Source organism: Lepus europaeus, chromosome 3 (genome assembly GCF_033115175.1).
Source record: "Lepus europaeus isolate LE1 chromosome 3, mLepTim1.pri, whole genome shotgun sequence".
NCBI lineage: Eukaryota > Metazoa > Chordata > Mammalia > Lagomorpha > Leporidae > Lepus > Lepus europaeus.
The window spans coordinates 6,314,980-6,328,907 of NC_084829.1; the positions used below are offsets into that span (position 1 = coordinate 6,314,980).

Sequence of the window (13,928 nt, forward strand, 5' to 3'; positions counted from 1 at the left end):
TTCCGGTGACTTGTCCTGAGTCCCGGGGCCAGCCAGGCCTCCGCACTGCCCTGCACGGCCTTTGTGGAGGCGCCCAGTTCTCGTGGCCTTGGATCGGGTGACTGTGCCTCGCTCTCGCTGTTCTTACTAAGCTGCTCTTCCAGCGCCTCGGTCCCCTAGCCGGGGTCCCAGTGACTTCTCTGCCAGCGGAAAATGTTACTCAAAAACTGAATGTGCCAAGGTGACCTGCTTGATGACTGGACACCTGCAAGCTTTCCAATTTCATTTGCATCCGTAAAAAATAAAGACGCCTCGACGGGCCGGGGAAGCATCTCAGTCAGCTGCTTGCTTTGGGCCTCTGAGCCCTAACCCAGGACACGGGGTCGAGAGTCCTGCATGAGCAGGAAGTCCTTCCGAAGCCTCAGTCCCAGTGCCCGGATGGAGAATCCAGCATGCCGCACACAGCAGGGAGAAGACGTCAGACCTACCAGTTGATCTTGGTGCGCGAACTGTGCTACTCAGCTGAAGCTGTCCTTCCGGCCTGCCTCCCCCAAACGTGGACGGTGCCTGATGGTGAGGGTGGGTACCTCTTTATTTTCACAACTCGGTATCAGCTTGTGTGGGTGAGATTGAGCAACACAATCTAACCCTCCCCCAAAGCCCAGCCAGTTCTTGGACTTGCTGGATTTGTGACTGATCAACGCTGCCTTTTCCATTTGTACCAAGAGTCCCAAATCAGCCTGGGGTCCTTCTGACAAGGTGACCCAACCACATGGCCCCAGAGTCACCCATGGGTGTTTACGCCCCAGTGAAATGCAGCACACAGCACCCTCATGAGCAAATTCAGGTTTTGGTGAGTGAATGCTGTCGGCTGAAAGTGCTCCCAGCTAGATGCCACGCGGGGACGGGAGGCTGAATGTGCCTGCCTTGGCCCAAGGGAATGGCGTTTGTGGCACCAAACCGGCGCTGGCACCTGGGCAGGCGCTGTCACAGCTGACGGGCTGAGAGGTCAGCTGCTGGCGGCTGGCTGCACCGAGAGCAGGTCCCCCAGGACCAGACGGAGGCCGGAGGCAGGGGCAGCAGCCTGCCTCGCCTGCTCCCTGGCTGCTCTGCAGACAAATAGAAGACGTCCATCTCCATTACTGTCAGAATCGGCTGCCTCTTGCCAGCTCTGAAACTCACAACCGTGGAGAGAGCGAGGGAGAGGAAGAGGGAAGGAGGTGCAAACCAGACAATCAAAACAGCCACAATGTTTTGGAAGCGGAATCTTCCAGCTAGGGAACATTCTCAAAAGCACAGAACAGCAGGACTGGAAGATGCCTCCGTGAATCCGGCACCCTGGTTTGCAGAGGAAACAATTGAGAGGTAGAAAGGCAAAGTGACGCCCCGAAGGTGACGAAGCAGTAAGAGACAGAATCCCAGCAAAGACCTGGGCTTTTAACACTCAGTAGAAAGAGATCCTTTCTTTAAAACCAGAGTCTGGCACAGCACATCCTTTTGTGACGCTCGGCCAGCACTCGTGGGGAGAGCCATGCGTGGACCAGAGGCATGGCGGGCTCTTACCTTGCAGGTTCACGCCCCGGGGCAGCAGGGCCTGCAGCTCCTCTGTGGGGAGTTCGTCTTCTGCTGCATTGGAGTTGTTGGGCGGGACTGCCCGCCTGCCCCCAAAGGTGTTGCTGGAGCTGTCTGACATTCTCAGTCTCACCTGGTCCTTGGAGGGAAAAAGGAGACAAAGAAGAAGATCATGAAAGAAATTACCCTTGAGTCAAGGATGCAAGAACAGAGCCACAGACATACCTGTGAACAGCGCACTTTGAGTTTTGCACGGATGAAAACCTGGCAAGTGGCAGCAAAGATTAGCTTAATGATCGGGTTCAGCCCCCCTAAGGATCGTAGGAGGGGTTTTATTGGAAAAGATGGACAATTTTAAAGATTTTGGAAAACAACATTCCTTCATACCCCCTAGTGCCCCCAGAGGCGACACCTTTGTAGGAAGCATTTACTGTTTCGTACACGTATGTATGCCCATTCCACAGCCCCGATCAGACTGAAGTCACTTTTTTTTTTTTTTTTGACAGGCAGAGTGGACAGTGAGAGAGAGAGAGACAGAGAGAAAGGTCTTCCTTTGCCGTTGGTTCACCCCCCCCAGTGGATGCTGCGGCCGGCGTGCTGTGGCCGGCACACCGAGCTGATCCGAAGGCAGGAGCCAGGTGCTTCTCCTGGTCTCCCATGTGGGTGCAGGGCCCAAGCACTTGGGCCATCCTCCACTGCACTCCCGGGCCATAGCAGAGAGCTGGCCTGGAAGAGGGGCAACCGGGACAGAATCCGGTGCCCCGACCGGGACTAGAACCCGGTGTGCCGGCGCCGCAAGGCGGAGGATTAGCCTGTTGAGCCACGGCGCCAGCCTGAAGTCACTTTTAAGAATAAATTTAGGGGCCGGCGCTGTGGCACAGTGGGTTAAAGCCTGAAGCGCTGGCATCCCATATGGGCACCGGTTCTAGTCCCGGCTGCTCCTCTTCCTATCTAGCCCTCTGCTGTGGCCTGGGAAAGCAGTAGAAGATGGCCCAAGTCCTTGGGCCCCTGTACCCCAGAAGAAGCTCCTGGCTCCTAGCTTCGGATTGGTGTAGCTCTGGCCGTTGCGACCAATTGGGGAGTGAAACAATGAATGGAAGACCTCTCTCTCTCTGCCTCTCTTCTCTCTGTGTAACTCTGAATTTCAAATAAATAAATTAAAAAATCTTTTTTAAAAAAAGAATAAATTTATACTACCATGTCCAGATAAGTATGGTCTTCCAAAGTGCTCATATTCACCATCTAATGTAACCAGTGCTTATTGAAGGCCTACTATGTGCCAGACTGAGCAGTGTGCACCATAGAACAAAACAGGGTTTCTGGCCCGAGGCCTGACAGTCTCGCGGGGTTAGACAAGGACCGGCAGAGTCACACTGAACTCCCCTGGGTGTGAAGAGGTAAGAGCTGCTTTGAAAAGGACCACCGATCGGGTGTCTGGCACGCTGGTTAAGCCACTACTCAGGACACCAACCACATCAGAGTAACCGGGTCCAATTGTGCACCCCAGGAACCAGCAGGTGGTGGCCCAAGTGAGTAGGTTGCTGCCACCTGTATGAGAGACTGGGACTAAGCTCCCAGCTCCCTCCTTTAGCCTGCTCAGCTCTGGTTGCTGTGGACATTCATGGAGTGAACCATGGATGGGAGACCTCTCTCTCTCTATCTTTCTCTCTCTGTGTGTGTGTGTGTTTCTCTGCCTCTCAAATAAAACAAAGAAGCATTTTTTAAAAAGAAGGAAAACAGGCCCACAAGGAGGAGCACATGGAGGTGGAGAGACTGGGGACCTGGGACGAAGCCCACTTGCAATTCTAAATGGGGCTATAGATAGACTGTTCTCTAAACATCCTTAGTCAGGGCTGCTACCACCACCCTCGCCCCAAGGCTGGTCCCCTGCCTTTGGAATTTGTGCAGGCCACAAGCCAGGTTAAACACCACACACCTTACGGGCAGCACCGAACAAGGACTTGTTGACCAAATGACCCAATGAAGGAGGACTTTGTTTCTGGACCTAATCACCTAGATTACCCAGGCATGACTCCTGGAAACTTTGCTGTTTTCAAAAACTTCAGGCATATCCTCAAAAGATGCAAAGTCGGCTGCGACAGAGGCAAGTAGAAGGTTCCAGAAACATGGTCAGAGAAAACCACTGCCTAAGGTGTTTGGTCTTGGAAGGATAAGGTCTGAATAAATATCTCTAAATATATTCAGTCTCTGGTCAGCGGGGTGTGGGGCGGTATTGGAGGGTGTTGAAGGGTTCATGATAGTGAGAAAGCTGGAAACAGCTAGGGTGGCTGTAGGATCCCCCCAGGAGGTAGGCTCTGGGAGAGGGCAGTGCAGCAGGGAGCAGCCTGTGGGAAAGTGGGGAGCCCCAGGGGCCAGCCAGGTCAAGGGCAGCAGGTGCGGGCCTGGCTGGATGAATTCAGGTGGGCAGGGTCACCCCTTCTGGGCAGGTCTGGGATAGAGAAAAGGCTCAAGTTCTGCTGCCCATGGGGTTGGGGGGAGCCCAGGTGGCTCTGGTCAGCTGAGCAGGCTTTCTCCCTGGCTCTACTTCTCCAGGCTTTTGTGTTCCTGGCTCCACAGCCTCCCTTCTAAAGTAAGTGGGAGGGAGAGGGGGCTGTGTCTGGGGGAAGCACACCCGCCCCTTGCGCCCCATTTGGTGACTTGGCAAGCAGGCTGCGCACAGCGTGTGGGAGAATCCCCATCCGCAGTGCAGCCAGGCAGGTGCAGCGTCAGGAGTTGCACCAGCGAGGCTGCCTCTGACCCTCGGTCCCCGGGCGCCCCAGCACAGCAACCCCAGGGCTTGCCTGGGGGACCAAAGTGCAAGGGGTGGACACGGCTGGCCCTGGGTCCCAGGGTGCAGGGCAGCCTTGGCGCCGCGAGGCTGCTGCTTACCTGTGTGCGCCCTCCGCAGGTGCCCCAGCGAAGGCTCGCTCTGTGCGTCTCTGCTACTTCCCCAAAAGAACGCAGGAAAGAGGACCCGAAAGTTGGCCCTTAAATAACTTCCTAACACCCCTCCCCCGCCTCCCCCTTCCCTCAGGGCTTTCTCCTCCCCCTTCTTGACAGCTGGAGGGAATCTAGGAGCTTGGAAGAGGACTTTCTGTTGACCATCCCGCTCCGTTATTCAGGCCGGATCTCCGCCCCACCCCTCTCTCACTCCCAGTCTCCCAGTTTCTGCTTTCCCTCCCCATCCCCACCCCCTGGAGCCCTCTCTTCCCCTCCAGCCCTGAGGGCTGCTGGGCGTGGCAGGCAAGAAGCCCGAAGTGCAGGGCAGGGCTCGCCCTCCCCTGGGGCCTCATGAAGAGGGGCTTCTGCCCTGCAAGTTGGCCGCTGTGCTGGGCAGAGGGAGCCTGCACTGGGCAGACAGGTCACCCAGAAGGCTGTGAGCATGCATGTGGCCAGGGCAGCTGTCTCTCCCCCCTGGACAAACAAGGCTGCATTCTTGGATGGTGCAAGGTGATCACCACCAGAGTTCCTGCAGAGCTGGCCCGCCCCCACCCCCACCCAGGGAAAAGACGAATAAACACCTTGAAGGCTGCCACCCAGATTAGCAAAGGACACTTCGTTTTTCTCCCCCTGAAAACCATTTGAATGTGTCTTCGAAAATGAGAGACCAAGAAAAGAAAGTCTTCCTCTAATATTTTTTTCTGGGTCTGTGTCTGTTTCAGTCCTCCCATTTAGGACCAGGGCTGTGTCTAGCCTTCCACGCTGTCCTCAGGTGCTTACCCGGCCACTTGATCAGGATCCTGACCACATAGAGAGAAAAACTGCTTAGAAATTCCCCTGGTGTTTTCTACCAGGTCTATGAACTTGCCTGCGACCTTAATTATCTTTTCTCTCTTTCTGCCTGGTGCTAAAGAGAGAAAAACCCCCTTCAGCCCCCACCCCCATGCCACCCTTGCCCAGCCCAGGCGTCTGGGTCTCTTGTGCCTTGTTGCCTGTCACCTTTCAAGACTTCCTGTACCTTGTACCCACTCTGCATCTTTGAGCTCTTGCAGGCGAGCCACTGCCTTCCCCAGCATTTACACAGTTTCAAGACAAGGCTCTTCTATGTTCGTAAAACCCTCTGTCAACTCCCAGCCCCCAGCTATGGCTCCTTCTCTGTCCTCTTCCTGCCCCAGCTCCTGGCATCTGGCATCTGCTCCCAAGGTCTCTGTCTTACCCCATTTTCTGCTGCTGCAACAGAGAGCTTGTCTGAGACTGGGCCATGGGTAATGAAAAGTGGATTGTTTAGCTCGCGGTTCTGGAAGCTGAGACACCTGGAGCAATGCGTCAGCAGGTGCTTCGGTTCTGGAGGGGGCCTGTGCAGCCTCAGAACCGTGGGAAAGCAGAAGGGTGAGTGGGCGCGTGGGCACAGAAGACAGAACAGAAGAGGGACAGGCTCGCTCTATCGAAACCCACTCTTGGAGCCGTGAGTCCAATCCGTGAGAACGGCATTAACCGCCTCCCCATGACCTAATCACCTCTCACAGAGCCCACCCCCTCTCAGGACTCTCATGTTGGAGACCACATGTCCACGTGAGTGTTGGAAGGGACAAGGCACATCCAAACGATGGCGGTGTGCAATGGCCTGTGCCCAAGCTGGGGACCAGGACCCTGCCCTCATTGGCTTGATCACTTGGAGGCACTGAGCTACGCTGCCTGCTGTGTCTTCGGAGGCCCTTTCCTGGCCTCGGGGACAATGCCTACCCTGTGGTTTCCTCCAGCGCAGCACAATATCTCTCGGTCATCTCAGCAACTTCCGTGGTTTCCCACCCATGCCCTGACTCCTCCCCAATCTAGTTCTCCAGCCATGGTCTCTTTGAGAGCTCTGGACTCTCCCAGCGCTCTGCCACTCTGGCCCATACCAGGGACGGCTCACATTCGCCCTGCCTAAAATGAGCTAGAGGATTTCCCCCGACAATCTGGTCCATCCCGGGGGGCGGGGGACGGCCATCTCAATGACTGCTGTCGCCTTGAACACAGTTGCCAGGCCAGACACGTGCGTGTCATTTCTGGAACTTTCTTCCTTCTCCCCCTCAATCCTCAAGTCCAATCCTTCAGCAAATCTCTTCTATTCTACCCCCTCGATAGCTCTTCAGTCTATCCACGTACTCCCTGCGAATTCATGTTCCACAATACGGTCAGAAAGAGCTTTGAGGGACTCAGATGCGAAGTCGAGTGCTTTGCACAAAGCCCTTCGCTGGCTGCTTCCCTTTGCTTTTGGGATAATGGTCAGATATGAACTGGCAAGGCCCTGCACAGCCCCTGCCGTGCTCCCTGGTCCTGTCTCTTTAACCCCCTCTGCCGCACTGCCTCGCTCTCCCATCCCCACCTGCACCCTGCTTCCAGCCTCATGAACTCCATATGCTGTGTCTTCTGCCAGAAACATTCTCTTCTCTCCTCTCTTCTTAGCCCAAAACTGATTCCTCCCCCCCCACCACACCCCCCAACCCTTCCAAGACCTTGGCCTCCATTGCTCTGCTGAGCTGCATGGAGCTCGTTTTGTCCTAGAGCTCCCCAAGCTGGTGGCCATTTTCTGTTTCTTTGTGTGATGCAACAGTAGGGGCTCTTGGGCTGGTGCCGCGGCTCACTTGGCTAATCCTCCGCCTGCGGCACCAGCACCCAGGGTTCTAGTCCTGGTTGGGGCGCCGGGTACTAGTCCCGGTTGCTCCTCTTCCAGTCCAGCTCTCTGCTGTGGCCCGGGAGGGCAGCAGAGGATGACCCATGGGAGTCCACCCCAATGGGAGACCAGAAGGAGGCACCCGGCTCCTGGTTTCGGATCGGCGCAGCGTGCCGGCCGTAGCGGCCATTAGGGGGGTGAACCAACGGAAGGAAGACCTTTGTCTCTCTCTCTCACTGTCTATAACTCTCTCTCTGTCTCTCTCTCTCACTGTCTAACTCTGCCTGACCAAAAAAAAAAAAAAAAAAAAAAAAAAGAGAGAGAGAGAGAGAGAGAAAAAGAAAGAAAAAAAGGAAAAAAAAGTAGGGGCTCCAGCCAGAGTTCCCCAGAGAGGCTGCCAACCACTGTGCTACCCAAAGCTCACCCTCCCCGTGTCAGCACTGAATGCTGGCAGAAGAGCCCAGAGAAGACATCTTCACGTTTTGGGAGTTTTCCTAGCAAATAACCAGGTTGTGTGCTCAGGATTTTAAAGCCCCTCGCCCATATGGGTTTGGGGAAGAGTGGCTGGATTTGGTTATTGCATGGCTGTCAGGCCCCCCGGGGTTCCTAGTTGAGTTGTGCACTCAGGACAGGCTCCTTACCCTCACAGCCAACCCACAGTGTACCCTGTAGCCTGAGACCTCACTAATGGTGGGGTGAGCATGCATGGATTAGCTCTATGACTCCCCCAAACCACCGGCCCAGTAGCCACGGGAATACAATGGCTCTCACTGTGCCTAACAGTCAGTAAGAATATCTACAGCCCAGAGTCCTCCTGTAGGGCCGAGCCCCATGCAGTTTACAGAGCATTTTCTCATGGTCCTATGGCTGAAGAGGCAACAAATGTTTCTGGTAATATGGCCATGCTCAAAAGTCCATGGAGGAATAGAATTAAAAGATCAAGTGAGGCCCTTGTTGTGGTTCAGTGGGTTAAGTCGCCAGTTACGGTACGGGTATCCTATACTGGAGAGTAGGGTGGAGTCTCTGCTGCTTGGCTTCTGACCCAGCTCCCCGCTAATGCACCTGAAAAGGCCCCTGATGGTGGCCCGAGTCCTCGGGTCCCTGCCACCCATGTGGGAGACCTGGATGGAGCTCCTGGCTCCTGGCTTCAGCCTGGTCCAGCTCTGGCTCTTGCGGCCATCTGAGGAATGGACCAGCAGATAGAAGTGCGCTCTCTCTCTCTCTCTCTCTCTCTCTTCCCTCCATTCCTCACTCCCTCTTGGTCACTCTGCCTTTCCAGTAAATCAATAAACAAATCTTAATAACAAATATTATGAATTTTCCGCAAACTTTTTGAAGCCTGCTGGTCCAATGAACATGGAGCTGCACCTGAACTAGGACTTCCGAGTCAGCAGCCGCAGTGCACAGCCCCTCAGGATCGGCTGGCGTCTTCTCTCTCTGTTCCTTGCCCTGCAGGGAAGTGGCACAGTGTAGGTATTTTAGGAATGTAGCGCATTCCTTAATGGGGTCCAGCCAGGAACCAAAAACCACTTTAGGTATTTTTAAAGAAGGACTTTAAAGCAGGCCATTCTGCAGGACCCAGAGAGACAAGAACGCAAACAGGGGGAGGTGAGTCAACGCAGCAATTAGGGACGGCAGGGAGGAGCTGGTGGCTGTGTGGCGGGATCTGGAGCCCCGGGGGCCAGTCTGGCGGCAGCTTGAGACTCCATCATCCCCAGAAACACAGACTGAGGCCAGGAGGGACAGAAGAGCTCCCCCAGCTTTTCCCACTCTGCCCAGTCTGCTGTCCCGCCCATGTGTTCCATTTGCCGAACCCCAGGAAAACCCGTTGACAAAGGAGTCTGGGAAGCGCCACGCGTAGCTGTGTCGGGGGCCTCCAGACCAGCCCAGGTCCCATGATGCACTGGGAGTGCTGAGCAGAGTCAGCGGTGCGTGTTTGTGACTGATTTATTGCAGAAAAAGAGGCAAATCAACTTGGCCATAGGAAAAGGCAAAGGGACGAAGTCCAGAGGGAACCAGACAGATGCTTCCGGGCCCTCTTCCCATCAAGTCACACGGGATGGGATGTGCCTAACTCCCTTAGAAGTGTGTTGTGAGCACACCTGCGGTGTTGTCAGCCAGGGAGCTCACAGAGACTCCTTGCTGGGTGTTTCCTGGGGGCGGGCCACACGGGCACCCTCTGCCTGCCTTCTGTCCCAATTCCAGACCCCCATCAGAGAGGCAGGCACTTAGCACGAACCACAGCTTTTGTCTAGCGTAAGAACAGTGAGCGACTTGTCACCCAGGGAAAGGTTGGGGAAGACCCTGGACATCTAAGTTCTCAGACAACAGCCAAGGACCAACCTTGCAAGCAAGTGAGTCTAAGGCCAGTTTTGAGATTTCTGTGCTAGCTCCTGCCCACAGCCCTTCTCTGGCCCCGTCAGTAGCACAGGGAATGAGGAAAGAAAGATCTTAGGGCAAACAGTTTCAGGAGGTCGAGTTGACTTTTGTTGCCGTGTGTCCAGTGCTGTCCTTCACTCTCTCTCTCTATTTAAGAGTTTTATTTTATGTATTTGAAAGGCAGAGTTACAGAGAGAGAGAGAGAGAGAGAGATTCCATCCACTGGTGGTTTAATCCAGGAGCCCGGAACTCCATCCATGTCTCCTATGTGGGTGCAAAGGCCCAAGTTGGACCAAATTCTGCTTTCCCAGGTGCATAAGCAGGGAGCTGGATTGGAAGTGGAGCAGCTGGGACTCAAGCCGGCACTCACATGGGCTGCCAGTGTGACAGACAATCGGTTAACCCAGTGTGCCACAGCGGCAGCCCCTCTCTCCTCCCTTCATTGCTATTGAGAATTCAACCATGAGGCAAGCTGGCCTAACTTGGTTCTGCCCCTGCTTTTCGGGCCTCACTAGCTAGAACGGGACCCTGAGGATTTGCGCAGCCCCTGGACTGCATGAGTGCTGGCGTACCTTGTCCTGGTGTGAGGGGGCCCTGATCCCTATGCCCTGTTGACTGGAACTTGAAGAATGCTGCAAGTCACACCTCACTGCCTACCCAAGGGGTGGGGCCAGAATGCTAGCCCATCACTCAGGGGTCCTGGCTCCTGTAGGAAACATGGAGCGACCTTCGTGAGTCGGGAGTAATCAGAATACCTGGTGGGAGGCAGTCCAGGTCCCCTGGTCTTGACCCTTCACCTCTGAGTCCTCTTTTCCATGGCACTGACCATCGTCTCTCCAGATAAACCACCATCTTTCTCCTCCTTGGCCATACCCAGGACTGTATTTGCTCACCAGACGAATGTTCCAGCGAACTCTATTTGATTTACATGCAAAATTTCACATCTCAAACAAAGAACCGAGTCATGTCTGGACGCTGCTGTTTTTCTGCCGCTGAACAAGACGTGGCTTGTGTTGGGTGTGGATGCAGATCCCAAGGGGAGGAGCGGGGAAAATTCGCAAGTGACCTTGCACGAAGACACACAAATCTCTACAGTGAGTGGCCCAAATCTGTCTCTGGGGTGGGGGTGGGGGTGGGGGCGCTCTCTCCTCCACTGCCCTCTGCCCTGGAGGAGTTGGGGGGGGACTTTCCACTCCAGAAAGGAGTGTCACGGGGAGCCGATGGGGAGAGGCTGGGTGGAAAGTTTGCAATCACGCTGCAGCCGCAGTAATGAGCCGCTGGCGAGGGTGCGTGGCCGTCTCTGTCCTCTCGCGTCTTCATAGAAGCCTCAGGGGAGTTTTCACAAAGTCTGACGGTGACACTGAAAGCCCCAGGAAGGACTCTAAGCAGCACCACTGCAGGGCTTGGGGTCTACAAGAGAATCATCCCTCTAGGAACCTCCCTTCCTTCAGGAGAGATAAGAGTTGAGGCCAGGGACAGCTCCAGAGGGTGGACGGTTTCTCATCACTGCGGCTCCCCGAGCATGTCTCTCCAGCCGTGGTCTGTGGTCCTCCTTAATCTACCCTACCATGGAGCAGTGGGGATTTCTGGGTCACCTCCCCTCACGGCAGAGCCACCCAGGGGACAAATGCAAGAAAGCTAAACTAATGCACTCCCATACTTACAATGAATGCCTCTGTCTGGTTTGGACAGTTTTACTTTTTTTTGTGCTAAAAGACACACAACATGAGATGTTTCATCTTACCCATTTGTAAGTGGACAATTTCATAGCTTGAAGGGTAATCCCCATAAGTGAGACTGTGCACCTGCTAACGGGACTGTGTGATGTGATTGTGTGTACCTGGTTGTGTGAATACATGAGGTATGCATGTGTATGTGGGGGACTGTTTGAATGATGTCAGGGCATGTGAGTGTGTGTGATTGTGAGTGCATGCACATACATGTAGATGTATGTGTGATGTATGTGAGTGTGTGTGATTGTGAGTGCATGCACATATGTGTAGATGCATGTGTGATGTATGTGAATGTGTGTAGGGGAAAGGGGAGAACTGAGGGGTCACTGAGGGGCCGACTCAGGTGGCTCCCTTGGATGCAACTGTCGTTGCAGGAAGCACTCCCCACCGGCCCTCACTCCTCCTAGTCCTGGCAGAATGGGAGGGAATTCTAAGAGATTTTAAACCTGTAAAGCCTTTAGAACACACGACGATGCTCAACCAGAGGTGAGTCTCGTACAGACGAAGACTTTTCAGGTTTGAAGGGAAGACATCTTGGTGCAAAGTGCTGAAGCCCTCAGAGAGGAGACAGACTCTATAGTGCACGGCACAGACGCATAATGGGGACTTCTTGGTTTTGTTTAATTCCATTCATCCTGTGGACCATGCCCAAACCCTGTTGACCCCTGAAGTGTAGCAAGAGACCCCACAACCCCCTGTCCTACACATATCTCACTTTGCAGGAAAAAAGACATTCGATGGTAACAAAACACTGTGAGAAAATAACAGTTAAAGTTGTGACGTTGGGGGCATACTTTTGGCCATACCCGGCTCTGGCCCCTTACTCTGGTTTCCTGCCAATGCAGATCCTGGTATTTAGCAGTGATATCTCAATTACTTTCCCGCCACCCACACAGGAGACCTGGACTGAGTTCCCAGCTCTCAGCTTTGGCCTGCTCAGCATCTGGGGAGTGAACCAATGGATAGACTCTCTCTCTCTCTCTCTCTCTCTCTCTCTCTCTCTGCTTCTCAATGAACTAAAAACAAATGGTGATACAACAATGCATCTGAGCAAGAAGATTAAGAAAAGTGAAACCAAATAATAATTCCATAAATGTATTTCCACCATCTTAATTAGAAATGAAAACGATAACCAGCCCCAGATAATAGGGTTGTTCTACGAACAATGCTTGCTGCCCCACAATTGCGAGTGCTCACTAGCTATGTGTGCACACCTGTGCCACAGGAGTTTCAGTGTTCCCAAGGGGAATGTGGCAACTGGAGTGAGAGTCTAGGCTTCCTCACCTGCCACCTGCGTGTCCTTGGCCATGTTCTTCACACTCACCTGCAAAATGATCGCCGTAACAAGTTACACCTCAGAGTCGCGAAGATCTGTGTGCAGAAGCTAGTTCTATTTTTTTTTTAAGATTTATTTATTTGAAAGTCAGAGTTATACAGAGAGAGGAGAGGCAGAGAGAGAGAGAGAGAGAGAGAGAGAGAGGTTTTCCAACTGCTGGTTCACTCCGTAGATGGTAGAAACAGCCGAAGCTACTGATCCAAAGCCAGGAGCCAAGAGTTTCTTCCAGGTCTCCCACACGGGTGCAGGGTCCCAAGGACTTGGGGCCATCTTCTACTGCTACCCCAGGTCATAGCAGAGAGCTGGATCGGAAGTGGAGCAGCCAGGTCTTGAACCAGCATCCATTTGGGATGCCAGCGCTTCAGGCCAGGGCTTTAGCCAGCTGCAGCACTGCGCCGGCCTCAGATGCTAGTTCTAAATCATGACCTGTAGTGTCAGGCATGCACCGAACAAGCTCAATCATCCGTGAGGAATATTTGAACTTTTTCTAAAAATTGTCACCTGTGTTTTCTCACTCTGAGAGAAGTGAATGCTTAACTCGACCATACTTTCACTATTTGGGGAGGGTGGTGATTAGCATTTCTTGTAGCTGTTTGCAGTCCAGAAACTCTTTAGGTGTTTTGTATGCAATTCATACTTATTGATTGCTGAGTAGATTTATTTATTAATTCATTTTAAAATATTTATTTCTTAATTTGAAAGGTAAAATGATTGAGATAGAGAGGAAGAGAGAAAAAGAGGTTCTTCCATCTGCTGGTTCACTCTCCAAGTGCCCACAAAAGCCAGGAACTCAATGTGGGTCTCCCACGTGGGTGGCCGGGGCCATCACCTGCTGCCTCCCAGGATGCTCATCAGCAGGAAGTGGGAGGGGAGCAGAGGAACAAGGCTCTAATCAGGCTCTGCCATATGGGATGTGCGTGTCCCAAGTGGCAGCTGAACCCACGGCACCATGATGCCTGCTGAGGGTTATGCTTATAATGGCGGGTTTGTGGCTGTATACATGAGGATAGGTATGGGTCTATTTCTAATTGAAGGACAAGAAAAAGTTTCAATGTTTCAGCTATGTAAGGAAGTTTCCAGGGAGAGCAGGGGAGAGAAGGACTTTAGATGCTGAATGCCAAGAGAGTAGACCAGCTGCCATAGCTTCAGAGTTCCTCTGGTTTTCCACGCCCAGACAGGCTTCCCAGGCCCAGCTGCCCGCATCTTTCCAAAGGCTCCAATCAGGCCTTGGCAGCAGGCCGGCCGGCAGGGGTTCCCGGGATGGCACACAGTCCCTTGCTCAAGGGCCCCGCTGTTGTTGTCAGCACCTTCTTGCTGATGAGGGGAAGCGCGC

At 53.7% G+C, this 13,928-nt stretch overlaps 1 protein-coding gene across 1 annotated transcript in view; it reads right to left on the reverse strand.

Annotated features, from left to right (window-relative positions):
- Positions 1–1,678, reverse strand: part of F13A1 (coagulation factor XIII A chain) — a 163,516-nt gene extending 161,838 nt beyond the window's left edge. Inside the window, exon 1 of the mRNA XM_062187323.1 lies at positions 1,543–1,678. Coding sequence (XP_062043307.1) covers positions 1,543–1,672 — 130 coding nt within the window. The 5' untranslated portion in view covers positions 1,673–1,678. The remainder of the gene's footprint in view (positions 1–1,542) is intronic.
- Between the last annotated feature and the right edge of the window lie 12,250 nt (positions 1,679–13,928).